The following is a 19,121-nucleotide window of genomic DNA, read 5'->3' as shown; positions in this document are numbered from 1 at the left end:
CAAATATTAGCAATGGAAGAAATCTGAGTATAGTTAGCCCATGTATAAACACCTGCACAATAAAATCACAAAGGTCCCTTTATAATCTGTGTAAATGTCACCATTTAATTCTGCACTTTCTTCCCCTTTCTTCATGCTGCTTTTCAGTGTTTACAAATTTAAAAGCAAGGGCAGAATAAGAGACAAAGGTTGCAGTAGCTCAAATCCTTCACGATATCAGCAAGAGGATTCAACAGTAACAAATCAAACATAATACTAAGATGGAAAATAAAGAAATTGATTTCCATATTGTTGAAGTAACATTATAGAGAGTGAATAAATAAAATAAGTATATTATTTTTGTCATGGAGTGAACATAAGAAAATAGAAGGTGTAGGTCACCAAGCCTTTAAGCCTGTTCGGCCATACGTGGCTGATCTGAGTGAGGAGTACTACACACTTATTGCTAGTTTGAAATGAATTACATTTATAAACAAATTTATTTTTGAATATTGAAGCAATAACTTATGTTAACAAGTTTAGTGTGTCCAGGGATAAGTACCTTGATTTTTTGACCAATCTGTTTTTGAAAGAGGAGTAACAAGTTTAGATAATGTTTTGATAAAGCTTCTGCAGCAATAGGATGATTCAGACAGTACCTTTTTGTTATAAAAATGTGTGGGAATGTTAGAAATATCTGTCCAATTGTCTCTTTAATAATGACAAAAGCTAGCAAGCTCAATCCTACTCTTAGCACTAATTCTGGGCAATTTGCATCTCTGTTAAAGTAACAATTACACAAAATATCAAATGAACAAGTTTAGGCAATACTTGTGATCTAGGAAATATCATTTACATAGCTATTGTGAACCACTGCTGAACTCTGTGACACAAAATTAGGACAGGCTTAATCACTTAAAAAAAATTACAGTTTCTGGCCCTTAACCCACAAAGCCTGCATTTTATATCCATTGCTAAGTGGATTATGTTATTTCAGAAGTCTATTAAATATCAACTACAGAAGGGCTAGGTATGAACTAAATTATTTTTTATGACCATCATATTTGCTTCATGATCACCAATATTTTTACAATAATTTTAATCCAAATTTATGTAATTACTTGAAGTTAAAATCACTAATAATTCAGGTGTGGGCTAAAATCCAACCTCCAGGTCATCAGTTAAGCTGTGGACTGACCTACAATCTCCAGATCATCATTTCTATGTCATCATGTTATCACGATGAACTTAAGAGGATATCAAAAATGTTTCATGTTCCTTTCACATAATTTTAAAATAAGGGGAACGCAAGTTTGTTTAAACCAGTGTTTGACAACACCTTTACATTTCTTTACCTAAACCAAAATGATAAAGCAAGTCATATTTTACACTAAATTATAAAAATAACAACTATTCAGGTATCTTAATAAAATACTATGATTAAAATAAACCCCAATTAAATTGGTAATACTCTAAAAACTGTTTAAAATAACTTTAAATAATTCTTTTTTGCAAAAGTGAACTATATACTGTAATTCATTGTATTAAGACTGTCCTAATTCCATATCACAGAGTTAAGCAATGGTTCAGAATAGCTCCAAAACCATGAAGTTCCGTTTTTGCTGATCACAAGTTTTGCCTTAATGTGTTCATCTGACATTCTGTTTTTTTTTTTTTACCCAATTCACATCATACCCATTCTCAATCTCTCACAAATCTTTAATCTAAAATTATATTCTCAAGTGTTCACATAATTTTTAGCTCAACCTTATGAAATTACAGTAATTCTGTAACTTTCTTTCATTGTAGATATGGCCCAGTCCATCACAGGTAAAGCCCTCTCCTCCATTGAGCACATTTACACAGAGTGCTGTCATAGGAAAGAGTAACCACCGTCAGGGGCCCCCACCTTCCAGGTCATGCTGTCTTCTCGCTGCCATCAGAAAGGTGGTACAGGACTCACACTACCAGGTTCAGGGACAGTTATTATCCCTCAAACATCAGGCTCTTGAACCAGTGGGGATAACTTCATTCAACTTCACTCACCCCATCACTGAACTATTCCCACAACCTATGGACTCACTTTCAAGGACACTTCATCTCATGTTCTCAATATTTATTGTTTACTTATTTACTATTATTATTTAATCTTTTTTGTATTTGCACAGTTTGTTGCCTTTCACATATTGGTTGTTTGTCCACCCTACTGGGTGCGGTCTTTCACTGGTCCTAATATGGTTCTTGGAGTTTCTGAGTATGCCTGCAAGAAAATGAATCTCAGGCTTGTATATGGTGACATGTATATACTTCAATAATAAATTTACTTTGAACTTTGAATTTTGAAATTCAGTTTATCCACATTGAATTTTTACTTATTTCTCCCATGTCAATTTAGAATTGTGCAAAACCTACTACATATTAAAATAAAAATCACCTGGTAAATGAGCTTCCTCTCACCTTGACTACTTCTTACCATCCTTCATCTTCATCTTTTACCTCCTCACTTAAGTGTACATCAAGGCTCCTCTTAAGCAGATCACAGTTCAACCACTCCACATGATGAGTTCCATATTTACTCACAAATGAATGCTACATCAAGCCTTGTTTGTGTTCAAAGCTTTACGATTACGTGAGTGCATTCACTTCACATTCCCTTCACAGACCAGAAAAAATCACCATATATGATATAAAGCAGCATGACAGTATGAAAGATTTAATGCATTGTAGATTAATTTTCAGTAGCTGGGTTTAATGGATTACAGTGAATTTCAAGAGGTGATAGTCAAAGAAGCACATAATACTGCATTTCAAGTTAATTTGCATTGCATAGTTCAAAAAAAGCAATTGAAATGTTAAAAGGCATTGCACCTCAGGATATCCCAATGGAATGCTTGGGGAATGATAGAAGGAGATGAAACTAGAATAGTTATTCTTAAAATCATTTTATTTTACAAAATAACCCAAAGAAATTGGATGGCTGCCATTCTACAGTCATTTTTCATCAATGTGATGTTGAAGAAGTGGCAGCTCCCAACAGAATTCCCAATTATCATTTAGCAAATCCCGAAATGAATCATTAATCATTGCATTGCTGTTATACAGAGGCACATCATCTGTTGGTTTAATTCCAATAATCATGTACAAAAGAAGAAAAATATGACAAATGAGAAGAATATTCCACTGGATATGAAAAGGGGTCAAATTATTTGGACCACGGAAATGAAATCAAGGAGTCTAAAAGTTCACTGATACCAATGATGCAGCATATAATAACTTTAAATATTTTTAAAATTATGAATGTAAAGCACAAATGTTCAAGCTATCAGTGTTATCAATAATGTCTGAGAAACCAGGGAAAATGTATGCAGTTGTTCCCAGAAATGGGATCAAATCACTATCTCCTGCACCGTCACAGATCTCATTAAGTTAGGAGTTATCTGCTCCACACACTCTGACCTGTTGGTGCCTCAGTCCCACACTTCCCACTTCTATCTCTTCTCCAAGATCCACAAAAGGTACCATCCTGGTAGGCCCACTGTTACTGCCTGCTCTCACCCCACCGAACCCATCTCCTCAAACTTCAACTCCATCCTGTCTCTCCCTCCCTTCCCACCTACATCCAGGACACCTCGTATGCCCTCCATCATTTGGACAACTTGACTATCGATGTCCAGATTTTACATACACCCACCCTTCATCAGGAAGGTTTCAAAGCCCTCTGCTACTACAAAGATTCAACTAGGTCTCTTCCACTAACACTCATCTGCCTGGCTGAATTTGTTCTTACCCTAATCAACATTACACAAGTCAAAAGTGTGGCCATGGACACGCTTATGGGCTCCAGCCTGTTTGTTTATTGGCTACATGCAACGCCTCCTTTGGTACCACCCCCAACCCTTTCTTCACCGTGTTGATGCTCCTTTCCGCACCCATGCAGAATTCATCAATTTGATCACTTTCCATCCTTCTCTCAAATATATTTGGGCCTTTGCTAAGTTCAACTCCCATCAAATAACTATTTATTTGTTTCTGATTCATTTTATATCACCGCATGAGAATGATTAGGCATTTGACAAAATGTGTCACACGTGTGATTTTTATGTCAGACACACATGAAAGAACATAAGAATCGTAGAAATACATCACAGAAACGGGCCCATCTGCCCATTTAATCCATGCTGAATCATTTAAACTGCCTACTCCCATCAACCTGCATCTGGACTATAGCCCTCCATATCCCTACCATCCATGTACCTATCCAAACTTCTCTGAAACGTTGTAATGCCACCCTCCCTCTTTAATCTTTCCCACTCTGCCACTCCATTTATTTGAGAACACCGCTGGGAACGAAGCCTACACTGACTGAGTAATGTCCATCAGTGGTCACTGCCAAGACAATGTTGGACTGGAACCCTATCAAACCATCTGACGCCTGGTCTCTGGTTCTGACCCCTGACCAACACCCACTTCAATTCTCTCAGCTTCCACTCCCACCTCCTCCCTCACACAGTGCTGTGCAGCTGAACCAGCCACGGTCCACATGAATTCCCAGACCAGGGCTTGATCGTGCTCAGTGTACAGTTGCTCCCCACTTTAGGACCCACTTCAAAAATCAGCATCTCTCTCCTCTACGTCCAGGATTCACTTTTTCATATTGAGTGCCACACCTGTGGAGTGGCAGCTGGCTGACCACCAAAACAGTCACAGGCATGCCATGCAACAACCACAGAGTACACCTTTAACAGCACACTAAAGACTCCTGACTTCTCAGTATGTTACAGCATTTTGCAATATGGTCAAATTTATTAAAAACCAACAGTAGCTGTTGTTGAAAGTCAATGGATAGAAGGGCTATGGTGCAGACCCAGATAAGAAGGGTGACATCTGACTGCCAACATGCTCCATAGCAATGTGCAGTTAACGGAAATCTGGAACTAGATGCCTGCCAGCACACTGTACTCCTTAATTTCAGACACAGTTACTGTGTTACTTTTCCATAACCCTCAAGTTTTAAAACTAGTATTTTAAAATCAAAAGCAAGCCATAATCAGAACCTGGAAAATTAGTGTCTGAGGTAGTTATCACCATCTCCTTCAAACTTAATATACTTTGAACATTAACGCTAGTGCCACGTAAAGCTAGGTTAGAAGGTACTTAGAGGCCTAACTTGAACTTCATAAAAAGTACCATGTGGATCCAGTCACTTTAGAAGCAAATGCTAAGCTCTTGAATGATTCAAAGTTTGTTGTCTAAAAACAACTCAGTGTACATAATTAAGATCAGATAATCTTTCCTATTAACACCATGCAGTTCCCATCCCATCCCACAGTACAACATATGCACTGAAAATTGTAAATTACACTTGCTAGCTACTGGTTTCGAATTGGTCCATCATCAGCATTAATCAGCATAGCATTACTGGAAAGTAACTCTCCTCTCTGACAATTACAGCTTGTTTAATTTTGCTTACTGATAATATTAAGATAAAAATTCTTAATGTGCAAATTTTTTTCCACCATATTTCAAAATAAATATTGTTTGCCCAGTGAATTATATTTAAAATCATCTGTGCCCAAGATCTTCAAGAAGCTAATTACATACAATTGGTAGAATGATCCCATGTAAGGCACTGGTGAGGCCTCAACTTGAGTATTGTGTACAATTTTGGGCTCCTCATCTTACAAGAGATGTGCTGGCATTGGAGAGGGTCCAGAGGAATTAAAGGAATGAAAGGATTATCATACGAGGAATGTTTGATGGCTCTGGGTCTGTACTCACTGGAATTCAGAAGGATGAGAGGGAATCTTATTGAAACCTTTCGAATGTTGAAAGGCCTAGACAGAGTAGTTTTGGAAAGGATGTTTCCCATGGTGGGAGAGTCTAAGACAAGAGGGCACAGCCTCAGGATAAAGGGGCGCCCTTTTAAAACAGAGATGCAGAGGAATTTCTTTAGCCAGAGGATAGTGAATTTGTGGAATTTGTTGCCACGTGCAGCTGTGGAGGCCAGGTCGTTGGGTGTATTTAAGGCAGAGTTTGATAGGTTCTTCATTGGACATGGCATCAAAAGTTACGGGGAGAAGGACGGGAAATGGGGTTGAGGAAGAGAAACATAGAAACATAGAAAATAGGTGCAGGAGTAGGCCATTCGGCCCTTCGAGCCTGCACCGCCATTCGGTATGATCATGGCTGATCATCCAACTCAGACCCCTGCACCAGCCTTCCCTCCATACCCCCTGATCCCCGTAGCCACAAGGGCCATATCTAACTCCCTCTTAAATATAGCCAATGAACTGGCCTCAACTGTTTCCTGTGACAGAGAATTCCACAGATTCACCACTCTCTGTGTGAAGAAGTTTTTCCTAATCTCGATCCTAAAAGGCTTCCCCTTTATCCTCAAACTGTGACCCCTCGTTCTGGACTTCCCCAACATCGGGAACAATCTTCCTGCATCTAGCCTGCCCAATCCCTTTAGGATTTTATACGTTTCAATCAGATCCCCCCTCAATCTTCTAAATTCCAACGAGTACAAGCCCAATTCATCCAGTCTTTCTTCATATGAAAGTCCTGCCATCCCAGGAATCAATCTGGTGAACCTTCTTTGTACTCCCTCTATGGCAAGGATGTCTTTCCTCAGATTAGGGGACCAAAACTGCACACAATACTCCAGGTGTGGTCTCACCAAGGCCTTGTACAACTGCAGTAGTACCTCCCTGCTCCTGTACTCGAATCCTCTCGCTATAAATGCCAGCATACCATTCGCCTTTTTCACCGCCTGCTGTACCTGCATGCCCACTTTCAATGACTGGTGTATAATGACACCCAGGTCTCATTGCACCTCCCCTTTTCCTAATCGGCCACCATTCAGATAATAATCTGTTTTCCTATTTTTGCCACCAAAGTGGATAACTTCACATTTACCCACATTAAATTGCATCTGCCATGAATTTGCCCACTCACCCAACCTATCCAAGTCACCCTGCGTCCTCTTAGCATCCTCCTCACAGCTAACACTGCCACCCAGCTTTGTGTCATCTGCAAACTTGGAGATGCTGCATTTAATTCCCTCATCCAAGTCATTAATATATATTGTAAACAACTGGGGTCCCAACACTTGAGCCTTGCGGTACCCCACTAGTCACTGCCTGCCATTCTGAAAAGCTCCCGTTTATTCCCACTCTTTGCTTCCTGTCTGCTAACCAATTCTCTATCCACATCAATACCTTACCCTCAATACCGTGTGCTTTAAGTTTGCACACTAATCTCCTGTGTGGGACCTTGTCAAAAGCCTTTTGAAAATCCAAATATACCACATCCACTAGTTCTCCCCTATCCACTCTACTAGTTACATCCTCAAAAAATCCTATGAGATTCGTCAGACATGATTTTCCTTTCACAAATCCATGCTGACTTTGTCCGATGATTTCACCGCTTTCCAAATGTGCTGTTATCACATCTTTGATAACTGACTCCAGCAGTTTCCCCACCACCGACGTTAGGCTAACCAGTCTATAATTCCCCGGTTTCTCTCTCCCTCCTTTTTTAAAAAGTGGGGTTACATTAGCCACCCTCCAATCCTCAGAAACTAGTCCAGAATCTAACGAGTTTTGAAAAATTATCACTAATGCATCCACTATTTCTTGGGCTACTTCCTTAAGCACTCTGGGATGCAGACCATCTGGCCCTGGGGATTTATGTGCCTTTAATTCCTTCAATTTACTTAACACCACTTCCCTACTAACATGTATTTCCCTCAGTTCCTCCACCTCACTGGACCCTCTGTCCCCTACTATTTCTGGAAGATTATTTATGTCCTCCTTAGCGAAGACAGAACCAAAGTAATTATTCAATTGATCTGCCATGTCCTTGCTCCCCATAATCAATTCACCTGTTTCTGTCTGTAGGGGACCTACATTTGTCTTTACCAGTCTTTTCCTTTTTACATATCTATAAAAGCTTTTACAGTCAGTTTTTATGTTCCCTGCCAGCTTTCTCTCATAATCTTTTTTCCCCTTCCTAATTAAGCCCTTTGTCCTCCTCTGCTGAACTCTGAATTTCTCCCAGTCCTCAGGTGAGCCACTTTCTCTGGCTAATTTGTATGCTTCTTCTTTGGAATTGATACTATCCCTAATTTCTCTTGTCAGCCACGGGTGCACTACCTTCCTTGATTTATTCTTTTGCCAAACTGGGATGAACAATTGTTGTAGTTCATCCATGCAACCTTTAAATGCTTGCCATTGCATATCCACCGTCAACCCTTTAAGTGTCATTTGCCAGTCTATCTTAGCTAATTCACGTCTCATACCTTCAAAGTTACCCTTCTTTAAGTTCAGAACCTTTGTTTCTGAATTAACTATGTCACTCTCCATCTTAATGAAGAATTCCACCATATTATGGTCACTCTTACCCAAGGGGCCTCTCACGACAAGATTGCTAATTAACCCTTCCTCATTGCTCAAAACCCAGTCCAGAATAGCCTGCTCTCTAGTTGGTTCCTCGACATGTTGGTTCAAAAAACCATCCCGCATACATTCCAAGAAATCCTCTTCCTCAGCACCTTTACCAATTTGGTTCACCCAATCTACATGTAGATTGAAGTCACCCATTATAACTGCTGTTCCTTTATTGCACACATTTCTAATTTCCTGTTTAATACCATCTCCGACCTCACTACTACTGTTAGGTGGCCTGTACACAACTCCCACCAGCGTTTTCTGCCCCTTAGTGTTACACAGCTCTACCCATATCGATTCCTCATCTTCCCGGCTTATGTCCTTCCTTTCTATTGCGTTAATCTCCTCTTTAACCAGCAACGCCACCCCATCTCCTTTTCTTTCATGTCTATCCCTCCTGAATATTGAATATCCCTGAACGTTGAGCTCTCATCCTTGGTCACCCTGGAGCCATGTCTCTGTGATCCCAACTATATCATATTCATTAATAACAATCTGCACTTTCAATTCATCCACCTTGTTACGAATGCTCCTGGCATTGACACACAAAGCCTCCAGGCGTTCTTTTACAACTCTCTTAGCCCTTATACAATTATGTTGAAAAGTGGCCCTTTTTAATGCTTGCCCTGGATTTGTTGGCCTGCCACTTTTACTTTTCTCCTTACTACTTTTTGCTTCTACCCTCACTTTACACCCCTCTGTCTCTCTGCACTGGTTCCCATCCCCCTGTTGTGAACTAACCTCCTCTCGCCTAGCCTCTTTAATTTGATTCCCACCCCCCAACCATTCTAGTTTAAAGTCACCTCAGTAGCCCTCGCTAATCTCCCTGCCAGGATATTGGTCCCCCTCGGATTCAAGTGTAACCCGTCCTTTTTGTACAGGTCACGCCTGCGCCAAAAGAGGTCCCAATGATCCAAAAACTTGAATCCCTGCCCCCTGCTCCAATCCCTCAGCCACGCATTTATCCTCCACCTCATCGCATTCCTACTCTCACTGTCGCGTGGTACAGGCAGTAATCCCGAGATTACTACCTTTGCGGTCCTTTTTCTCAACTCCCTTCCTAGCTCCCTATGTTCTCCTTTCAGGACCTCTTCTCTTTTCCTACCTATGTCATTGGTACCTATGTGTACCACGACCTCTGGCTCCTCACCCTCCCACTTCAGGATATCTTGAACACGATCAGAAATATCCCGGACCCTGGCACCAGGGAGGCAAACTACCATCCGGGTCTCTGGACTGCGTCCTCAGAATCACCTATCTGACCCCCTTACTATCGAGTCCCCTATCACAGCTGCCCTCCTCTTCCTTGTCCTACCCTTCTGAGCTACAGGGCCGGACTCTGTGCCGGAGGCACGGCCACTGTCGCTTCCCCCGGGTAAGCTGTCCCCCCCAACAGTACTCAAACAGGAGTACCTATTGTTAAGGGGCACAGCCACTGGGGTACTCTCTATTACCTGACTCTTCCCCTTCCCCCTCCTAACCGTGACCCACTTGTCTGCCTCCCGTGGCCCCGGTGTGACCACCTGCCTGTAACTCCTCTCTATCAACTCCTCACTCTCCCTGACCAGACAAAGGTCATCGAACTGCAGCTCCAGTTCCGTAACGCGGTCCCTTAGGAGCTGCATCTCGATGCACTTGGCGCAGATGTAGACGTCCGGGAGGCTTGGAGACTCCAGGGCCTCCCACATCCGCCACCGAGAACAGCAAACTGCCCTCACACTCATACTGCTCCTCTCCTCAAATAACAATAGAAAATGAATACCAAACCTTCCTCGCCTCGCCCGTTTCCGCCTAAGCCCATTGAGCCGAAGCCCTTAAGTCTTCACTCTGCTCCCGGCTCACTCCGCAGCCCGCAAACTACGCTGCCCGCTGAAAAAAAAAAGGATCAGCTATGATCGAATGACAGAGCAGACTCAATGGGCCAAATGGCTTAATTCTGCTCCAATGTCTTATGGCCTTATGTATAGCTGCACCACTGAAACCCAAGATAGGAAGCTCACATCTTCTGTGCTAATACATCTGTCCATATACAGTTGGACCATGTTGGGTTAGATTGCAACAATGCAGTTCAATAACATGCCAATATTAAACAACGAGCTCATGCAAGATTTGCTGTTGGGACAGGGCAAAAGGAAACATACTGGTGAGTTAATGCAATACAAAAATAAATTACCCAGGACCAGAAAAATCCAAGGCTGTGCCATGAATCAGAACTGGAATAGCTCATCCAAGCTGTCCTTGTCCCGAGGACAAGGATGGGAGCAAAGACTCTCAAAAATGTAATTTAAAACCAAACAGTTTAATAAATTTAACAGTGTACTAACTCCTACTGGAAAATCAATAACATCAAATCAAGTTTACATATTTAGCACTTCAAGAAACTTTTTGGGGATCCATACATACAAAATGCTGCATTGAGACTCAAGTTAGGATTAAGAACAAGTATACATCAAAGAAACACTCACAACACGCTGGAGGAACTCAGCAGGTCGGGCAGTATCCGTGGAAACGATCAGTCAACATTTCGGGCCGGAACCATTCATCAGTACTGAAGAGGGAAGGGGCAGAGGCTCTATAAAGAAGGTGGGGGGAGGGTGGGAAGGAGAAGGCTGGTAGGTTCCAGGTGAAAAACCAGTCAGGGGAAAGATAAAGGGGTGGGGTAGGGGAAGCAGGGAGGTGATAGTCAGGAAAGGTGAAGAAGGAATAGGGGAAAACACAATGGGTAGTAGAAGGAGGCGGAACCATGAGGGAGGTGATAGGCAGCTGGGGGAGGGGGCAGAGTGAAATAGGGATAGAGGAAGAGAGGGGGAGGGAATTACCGGAAGTTGGAGAATTCAATTTTCATGCCAAGAGGCTGGAGACTACCTAGACAGTATACGAGGTGTTGCTCCTCCAACCCGAGTTTAGCCTCATCATGGCAGTAGAGAAGGCCATGTATGGACATATCCGAATGGGAATGGGAAGCAGAGTTGGAGTGGGTGGCAACAGGAAGATTCTGTCTGTTGTGGCGGATGAGGCAGAGGTGCTCAACGAAGCGGTCCCCTAATCTGCGTCAGGTTTCACCGATGTACAGGAGGCCGCACCGGGAGCACCGGATGCAATAGATGACCCCAACAGACTCACAAGTGAAGTGTTGCCTCACCTGGAAGGATTTTTTGGGGCCCAGAATGGTGGCAAGAGAGGAGGTGTAGGGACAGGTGTAGTACTTATGCTTACAGGGATAAGTGCCGGGTTGGAGATCCGTGGGAAGGAACATGTGGATCAGGGAGTCGCGGAGGGATCAATCCCTGCGGAAAGTGGAGAGGGGTAGAGAGGGAAAGATGTGTTTAGTGGTGGGGTCCTGTTGAAGGTGGCGGAAGTTGCAGAGGATAATGTGCTAGATCCGGAGGCTGGTGGGGTGGTAGGTGAGGACAAGGAAAACTCTGTTCTTCTTGTAGTGGCGGGAGGATGGGGTGAGGGCCAAAGTGCGGGAAATGGAGGAGATGCGGGTGAGGGCATCATGGATGACAGCAGAAGGGAAGCCACGATCCTTAAAGAAAGAGGACATTTGAGAAGTCCTGGAACGGAAAGCCTCATCCTGGGAGCAGATGCAGCGGAGACAGAAGAACTGGGAATAGGGAATGGCACATATGCTCTGTCCACCAGAAAAAGTGGGATCTCCCAGTGGCCATGCATTTTAATTCCACTTCCCATTCTGCATGTCAGTCCATGGCCTCCTCTACTGTTGTGATGAGGCCACACTCAGGCTGGGGGAGCAACACCTTATGTTCCGTCAGGGTAATCTCCAACCTGATGGCATGAACATCAATTTCCCGAACTTCCGGTAATGCCTGCCCCCTTCACCATTCCACATTCCCATTTCCCTAGCTCACCTTATCTCCTTACGTGCCCATCACCTCCCTCTGGTGCTACTCCCCCTTCCCTTTCTTCCATGGCCTTCTGTCCTCTCCTATCAGATTCCCCCTTTCTCCAGCCCTTTATCTCTTTCACCAATCGACTTCCCAGCTGCTTACTTCACCCTTCCCCCTCCTAATTTCACCTATCACCTTGTATTTCTTCCTCCCCTCCCTCCACCTTCTTACGCTGACTTCTCATCTTTTATCTCACAACGTCAACCGTTCACTCTTTTCCATAGATGCTGCCTGGCCTGCTGAGTTCCTCCAGCATTTTGCGCATGTTGTTGGGATTTCCAGCATCTGCAGATTTTCTCTTGTTTTACATTTTTAAATGCCTTTGCTAAGAAGGTGTCAGTTTGATTTAAAAAAAACATTTCAAAGAACAGCTCTTCGCACTTGTTTCTCAGAATTTTCATTCTTCATCCAAAGATATAAGATTCTGAACTATTTCTTTCCAAATTTGTCTTGGCTACATTTGTCCATTTTATGATATAGCTTGATATCCTTTTCTCTTAGCAGATTTTACCCACCTCATATATCATTAAAATATTTATTTTTCGAATGGATGCTCATTTGATCCTTAGACCATCAATCACCCAGTGTCCACAATTATCACTATTGATGAGCAAGCAGTACAAAGCTACTTACTGGTCCTCTTAAATCAATCAGCTCCTGCCTCATCTGTGAGATGAGGGCTTCCTTGGCCATCAGTGATCTGTGCAGCCTCTCATTGAATTCTATCAGTTCTCCATGCATCTCTGCTACCTAAAAATATTTTAAAAAAAGCAGAAAATTAGAGACAAGGAAACAAAACCTATGGCATTAAACACTCAGTTGTTCAGATTCCAGCTACATGAGACCCATTAATAGACAAAAGTGTAAACAATAAACTGATAACTGGTCCCAAAACCAAAGCATTAACAGACTCTCTTTCCAAAGATGCTGCCGGACCTGCTGAATTTTTCTTGCATTCCTTCTTCGTTTTCTTATTTCCAGCATTTGTTGGGCTTTTTTCAAAAATTTTAAATAATGACAGGTCAGATTGTGCTCACCTCTGGCCACTGAAATAAGGAAAATAAAAATGATGCTGCCCAAAATAAGGATTCTCAAACAATCAAGACTTCACTATTTCATAATAGAGTCCTGATGCTGGATCACAACCCAAAACATCAACTATCCTTTTGCCTCCATTGATGCTGCCTGACGCACTGAATTCCTTCAGCAGTTTGTTCCTTGCTCCAGTTGAACAAATCATTTATCTCTATAATTCATTTGGCAAATGGCTGTTTTTCAAAACTGTCTTCATTATTTTCCTGAGTATTACAATAATACCATTCAAATTACTATTTGAATGGTGTCAAGTTAGGAAAAGGGGAAGTACAATGAGATCTTGGTGTCCTTGTTCATCAGTCACTGAAAGTAAGCATGCAGGTACAGCAGGCAGTGAAGAAAGCTAACGGCATGTTGGCCTTCATAACAAGGGGAATTGAGTATAGCAGCAAAGAGGTTCTTCTGCAGTTGTACAGGGCCCTGGTGAGACCACGCCTGGAGTATTGTGTACAGTTTTGGTCTCCAAATTTGAGGAGGGACATTCTTGCTATTCAGGGAGTGCAGTGGAGGTTCACGAAGTTAATTCCCGGGATGGCGGGACTGTCATATGTTGAAAGATTGGAGCGACTGGGCTTGTATACTCTGGAATTTAGAAGGATGAGAGCGGATCTGATTGAAACATACAAGATTATTAAAGGATTGGACACGCTAGAGGCAGGAAACATGTTCCCGATGTTGGGGGAGTCCAGAACCAGAGGCCACAATTTGAGAATAAGAGGTAGGCCATTTAGAACGGAGTTGAAGAAAAACTTTTTCACCCAGAGAGTTGTGGATCTGTGGAATGCTCTGCCTCAGAAGGCAGTGGAGGCCAATTCTCTGGATGCTTTCAAGAAAGAGTTAGATAGAGCTCTTAATGATAGCAGAGTCAAGGGATATAGAGGGAAGGCAGGAACGGGGTACTGATTGTGGATGATCAGCCATAATCACAGTGAATGGCGATGCTGGCTCGAAGGGCCGAATGGCCTACTCCTGCACCTATTGTCTATTGTCTATAATTAAGTGCAGCTTTTACTACAGCTTACTCCTAAGCACGCCCCAAGTCCAGATTATTGACATATATAAAAAGCTGTGATCAGAAATCCTTGGGGATCACTAGTGTATTTCTATCTTCATCTGAGAAACAATCATTTACTCAGACACTCTCCGCCTCTAAACCAATTTCACACCATTGCTGCTTCTGCTCATTATTATTTCATGGGATTCAATGTTGCTGTACATTTATTCTGTACCAATTGAAAAAAAAACTTCTAAAAGTCCTAAAGCACAACAGATGGCAAATCCTGAGGTACCATTTCCCAGTTTGCTGTGATGGCCTTTCTGACAGCCTGCTGCTGTCAAAGTCCTTTGAACCATATTTGGATTTGATTATATATGAATAATCAGAGATATTTAACAACACTTGAAATAAGACAAATAATTACAATTTTAAAAGGTACCAATAAGATTTAGTTGAAACCTCAAAATGTTTAGCATAAATTAAAATAATATAAAATATGTAAATGACTTAGTATTTTACTCAATACAGATACCAGCTTTTCAATTCGCAGAAAAAAGTCAGAGAGCAAGGAGATGACTAGCAGCTCCTCCCAAGAAAACACGGGCCAAAGGTAAGCATAATTCAGCTTCTTGTTAACTATAGTACATTGTTCTTAAAAAGTGTAATCATTGTTAACTAAACACAGATTATCTTTAACAAATCTGTGCATACTTTTGTCGAATAAACTAGAATTCAAATCACAACCCATTTTGTCTCTGATTATTGCTTCAAATGTTTCCCCTTCACCAAGGATAAAATGATAGGCTTGTTGTTCCTAGATTTACACACATTCTTAAATATGGATTTAATATTTGCAGGTTTCCAATTCTCTTGCATTAATGTCAACATCCAGGAAAACTGAAAGATTATAAGTAGTAACAATGTACTTTTGATATGTTCATCCTGATTCGCTCATTATTCCACTTAAGCACAGCCAGCCTCTCTGATACCTGTTAACCCTTTTTTTTAAACCTTTCTTGCAATCCAACTGCAGGATCTTTAACAATGAATTTGTTATCATTTTTTCCCATGCTAAAGAGATGAGAAAAGGCACATTTAGGCCTTGTATCTCACCATCTGACTCCATACATCTATCTTTCTTGCTTTCTAAGCCACTCTATGTCACTACACAATTCACATTCAACAGAAAACACTTTTGGTAGAATTGAATGCAGAGGGTGTAATTGATCTTCAACAGGCACTGAGTGCTAAATGTGCAATTTTCTGGTTTAGTAGCCCAAGCAAATTCATATTTATGACATCAACAATTTCAACCATTATTTTGTGCTAAATCCGAATGATCCTTATAAACACAGCACACCATTTAATACCCGCCTTCAGCTTTTGGTCAAAATAACTTCCAAGAGTTTCAATGGACAAGGCTATTTATAGAGACATTTTTACAAATCATTGGTATTGCGCAACTAAAATCTGGAAACCTTATTTTGGCGGGCTCAGAGATGTTTGAAATTAGACATCTAACATCAGTCAACAATTTCTCAGACGGACATCTTTATTAATGGCTATTGGTCTTTCGAACAGCCAGCCATTAAAATACCCTTTACTTATGGCTTTGGTATTTAGAAGATAATTTTATAATCAATAGCTGTAGGAGCCATGTATTCTATGTTACATGTTTATTATGTGCATTACGGTAACTAGTCACATTAGTGGGAGCATGGTAAAAGTGAAGGGGATTATTTACATATTCATACTTATTTCGTGGCAGTCTGTAGTGTGGGACCGCAGATGTCATATCTTTGCTGTCCGCTGAGCTAACACTCAATAACGCTTAATTGTATGTTTGCTAATTGCTAATAAAGGATCAAAATAGGGAATTTCACTCTTTGGAGCAATCATTGCAGCTGAGGGCATGTCACAGAAGTATAACGTCTCTGTGGATTCGCAGGCTGGCAGCACTTGTTTTGATTTTGAATCAATTTTGCCACTACAATAGCAGTTTCCCAAAAATTGAACAGCCTTCAACCATTCTAGGATACCTGCATTCAAAACACTTCATAAAGCAGTTATCAACAAAATTATGTGAGTATAGACTTATGCAAATGACAATACTGATATTCTCTTAAATAGTTGCAGGTCTCACCAGATAGATGCTTAACTGGTTAACAAACTTAAGATTTTCGGTATAGTTTCTAATTAGCAGAAATCAACTGGAATCAGAACATAGGACAATGCACACAAGAACAGGCCCTTTGGCCCATATCAGTGATGATATATTGTAACAAAATGTAATTGGAAAGTACAGGAATTGCTTGTGTAGCATATCTATGGAGTGCGACAGAGGGTTAACGCTGTAGATCAAGGATCATTTAGCAGAACAAGGAAAAGGTAGAAATCAAACATGTAGAAGGGAAGGACAAGGGGTAAAAGAAACATGCATGACAGGATAAAGACCAAGGGACACAGAATGACACAACTGGTGGTGGTACCAGATGGGAGATGGAAATGAAGGCTTGTGAATTGCAACTGATCTGTATGGGGATGTAAACAGCAGATAACCAATCAGCAAGTGAAAGAAAAAAGTGCTTGAACTATGACATATACAATACTGAAGATATTGGAAATCTGAAATTAACAACAGCTGGAAATACCCAAATGGTAAATATTCAAGGAAGGAGAAAAATATTGCAGGTGAATAGAAACTGAGGATGCACAACAGACCAGACTAGAACTGGAGAAATGCAGAATTCTAGCATCATTGAATACTGTACTTCTGCTCAATAGACCAATAAGAAGCTGATATGCACTTATTCAAAATAAGGCCTCCATGTTCTCAATTAATTATGAGAAAAAGAAGGACATTCTTTATGATTCAGCAAATCACAACAAAAACACACTGGACATAACTAGTATACAAAACCTCACAAGCACGGTGAATTTAAGGTGTGATACTGTGCAAAACTATCAATGCTTGGAAGATTAACAGGACAGGGAAAATGTGTTATCTTTAGGTAACACCCCAGATATTTAGATTAAGGAAAAATGTGGTTATCGTAGATATGAAACAAAACACTAAATTCACACAGAGGTTTTAGCAAGGAATTGGTGCAGCAGATGCCATGTTATCAAAAAAAAGTAATGAATGAAGAAAATCCCATATGCCAGATCACCAGGTCTTAATCTGCACTGCTTGCACATTTTAATCATTACAATTAGGAGAGATGATGAGTCTGAAATGAAGAATCCCATGGCTAGAACAAAGAACGTTCAATTGATTTGGAAACACCTTAACAGAGTTTAGCTGAAGGATCTTCAGACTCCTGATTGAACAAGCTGGAACTTAACATACTAATCATCCATCGTATAATTCGTACCATAGCTTATATCAGTACATCTTTAAATTTAGATTATGTACAAATTATTGTAAGTGATGAAGCTGAAACGTTCAAACCAAAAGCCATGGATAAACCAAGAGATTTGTAGTCTGCTGAAGGCGAGAGCTGTGGCATTCAAGACCATTGATCCAGAACAATACTAGAAGTCCAGGTACAATCTATGGAAGGGTATTTTAAGAATGAAAAAGCAGTTCTAATTGAAGTTAGAAATGGAATCAGATGCACATCAGCTCTGGCAGAGCTTGCAGGCCCTACAAGATGAAACCTAACAACATGAATGGCTGTACAGCATAATTCCCAGATGAGCTCAAAACCTTTTTATAAAACTACACCTGTGCGAAACCCTGCAGCATCTGGTGACCCTGTGATCTCTGACTTGAAGGCCAACATCAGAACATCTTTCATCAGAGTGAACCCTCACAAGGCACCAGACCCTGATGGTGTTCAAGGACATTTTCAATCTCTCACTGCTGCAGCTGGAGGCTCCCATCTGCTTCGAAAGGATGACAATCATACCAGTGACCAAGAACAGTGTGAGCTGCCTCTGTGATGATGTGCTTTGAGAGGTTGGTCGTGGCCAGGATCAACTCCTGCCTAGGCAAGGATTGCAATTTGCCTATCGTTGCAATAGGTCTTCAGCGGATGCAATCTCACTGGATCTCCACTTGGCCTTGGATCACCTGGATAATTGCAACACTTATGTCAGGCTGCTGTTTATTGATTACCACTCATACCCTCAGTATTAATCAATGTCCCAAAACCTGACCCTCCACAACTGGATCCTTGACTTCCTCATTGGGAGACAACAGTCAGTGTGAACTGGAAACAGCCTCTCCTCACTGACAATCAACACCAGCATACTCAAGGATGAGTGCTTAGCCCACTATTCTACTCTCTGTACACCCACTAGAGTGTGGCTAAGTACAGCTCAAACACCATCTATAAATTTGCTGATGATACAATTTCAGATGGTAATGACGATGTGTACAGGAGTGAGATCGATCAGCTGGCTGAGTGGTGTTGCAGCACAACCTTGAACTCGATGTGAGTAAGACCAAGAATGTGATTGTGGACTTCAGTAAGGGGAAGTTGAGGGAACACACACCAGACCTGATCACGTGTTCAGCAGTGGAAAGGGTGAGCAGTTTCAAGTTCCTGGGTGTCAACATCTCTGAGGATCTACCCTGGGCCCAATATATTGATGCAATTACAAAGAAGGCACAACATCAGTTATATTTCATTAGGAGTTTGAGGAGATTTGGTATGTCACCAAAGGTCTCACAAATTTCTACAG

The 19,121-nt window shown here is 41.4% G+C and overlaps 1 protein-coding gene across 2 annotated transcripts in view; it reads right to left on the bottom strand.

Moving 5' to 3' along the window:
- Positions 1-19,121, bottom strand: part of snx29 (sorting nexin 29) — a 548,890-nt gene that overhangs the window by 221,074 nt on the left and 308,695 nt on the right. For both annotated transcript variants that reach the window (XM_072268842.1, XM_072268844.1), the window contains one exon: positions 12,974-13,090. In XM_072268842.1, coding sequence (XP_072124943.1) covers positions 12,974-13,090 — 117 coding nt within the window. The remainder of the gene's footprint in view (positions 1-12,973; positions 13,091-19,121) is intronic.

The sequence above is a fragment of the Mobula birostris genome, chromosome 9, assembly GCF_030028105.1.
Source record: "Mobula birostris isolate sMobBir1 chromosome 9, sMobBir1.hap1, whole genome shotgun sequence".
Lineage (NCBI taxonomy): Eukaryota > Metazoa > Chordata > Chondrichthyes > Myliobatiformes > Myliobatidae > Mobula > Mobula birostris.
Note: the sequence above shows the minus strand (reverse complement) of the source record. Positions and strands in the feature narration are given on the sequence as shown.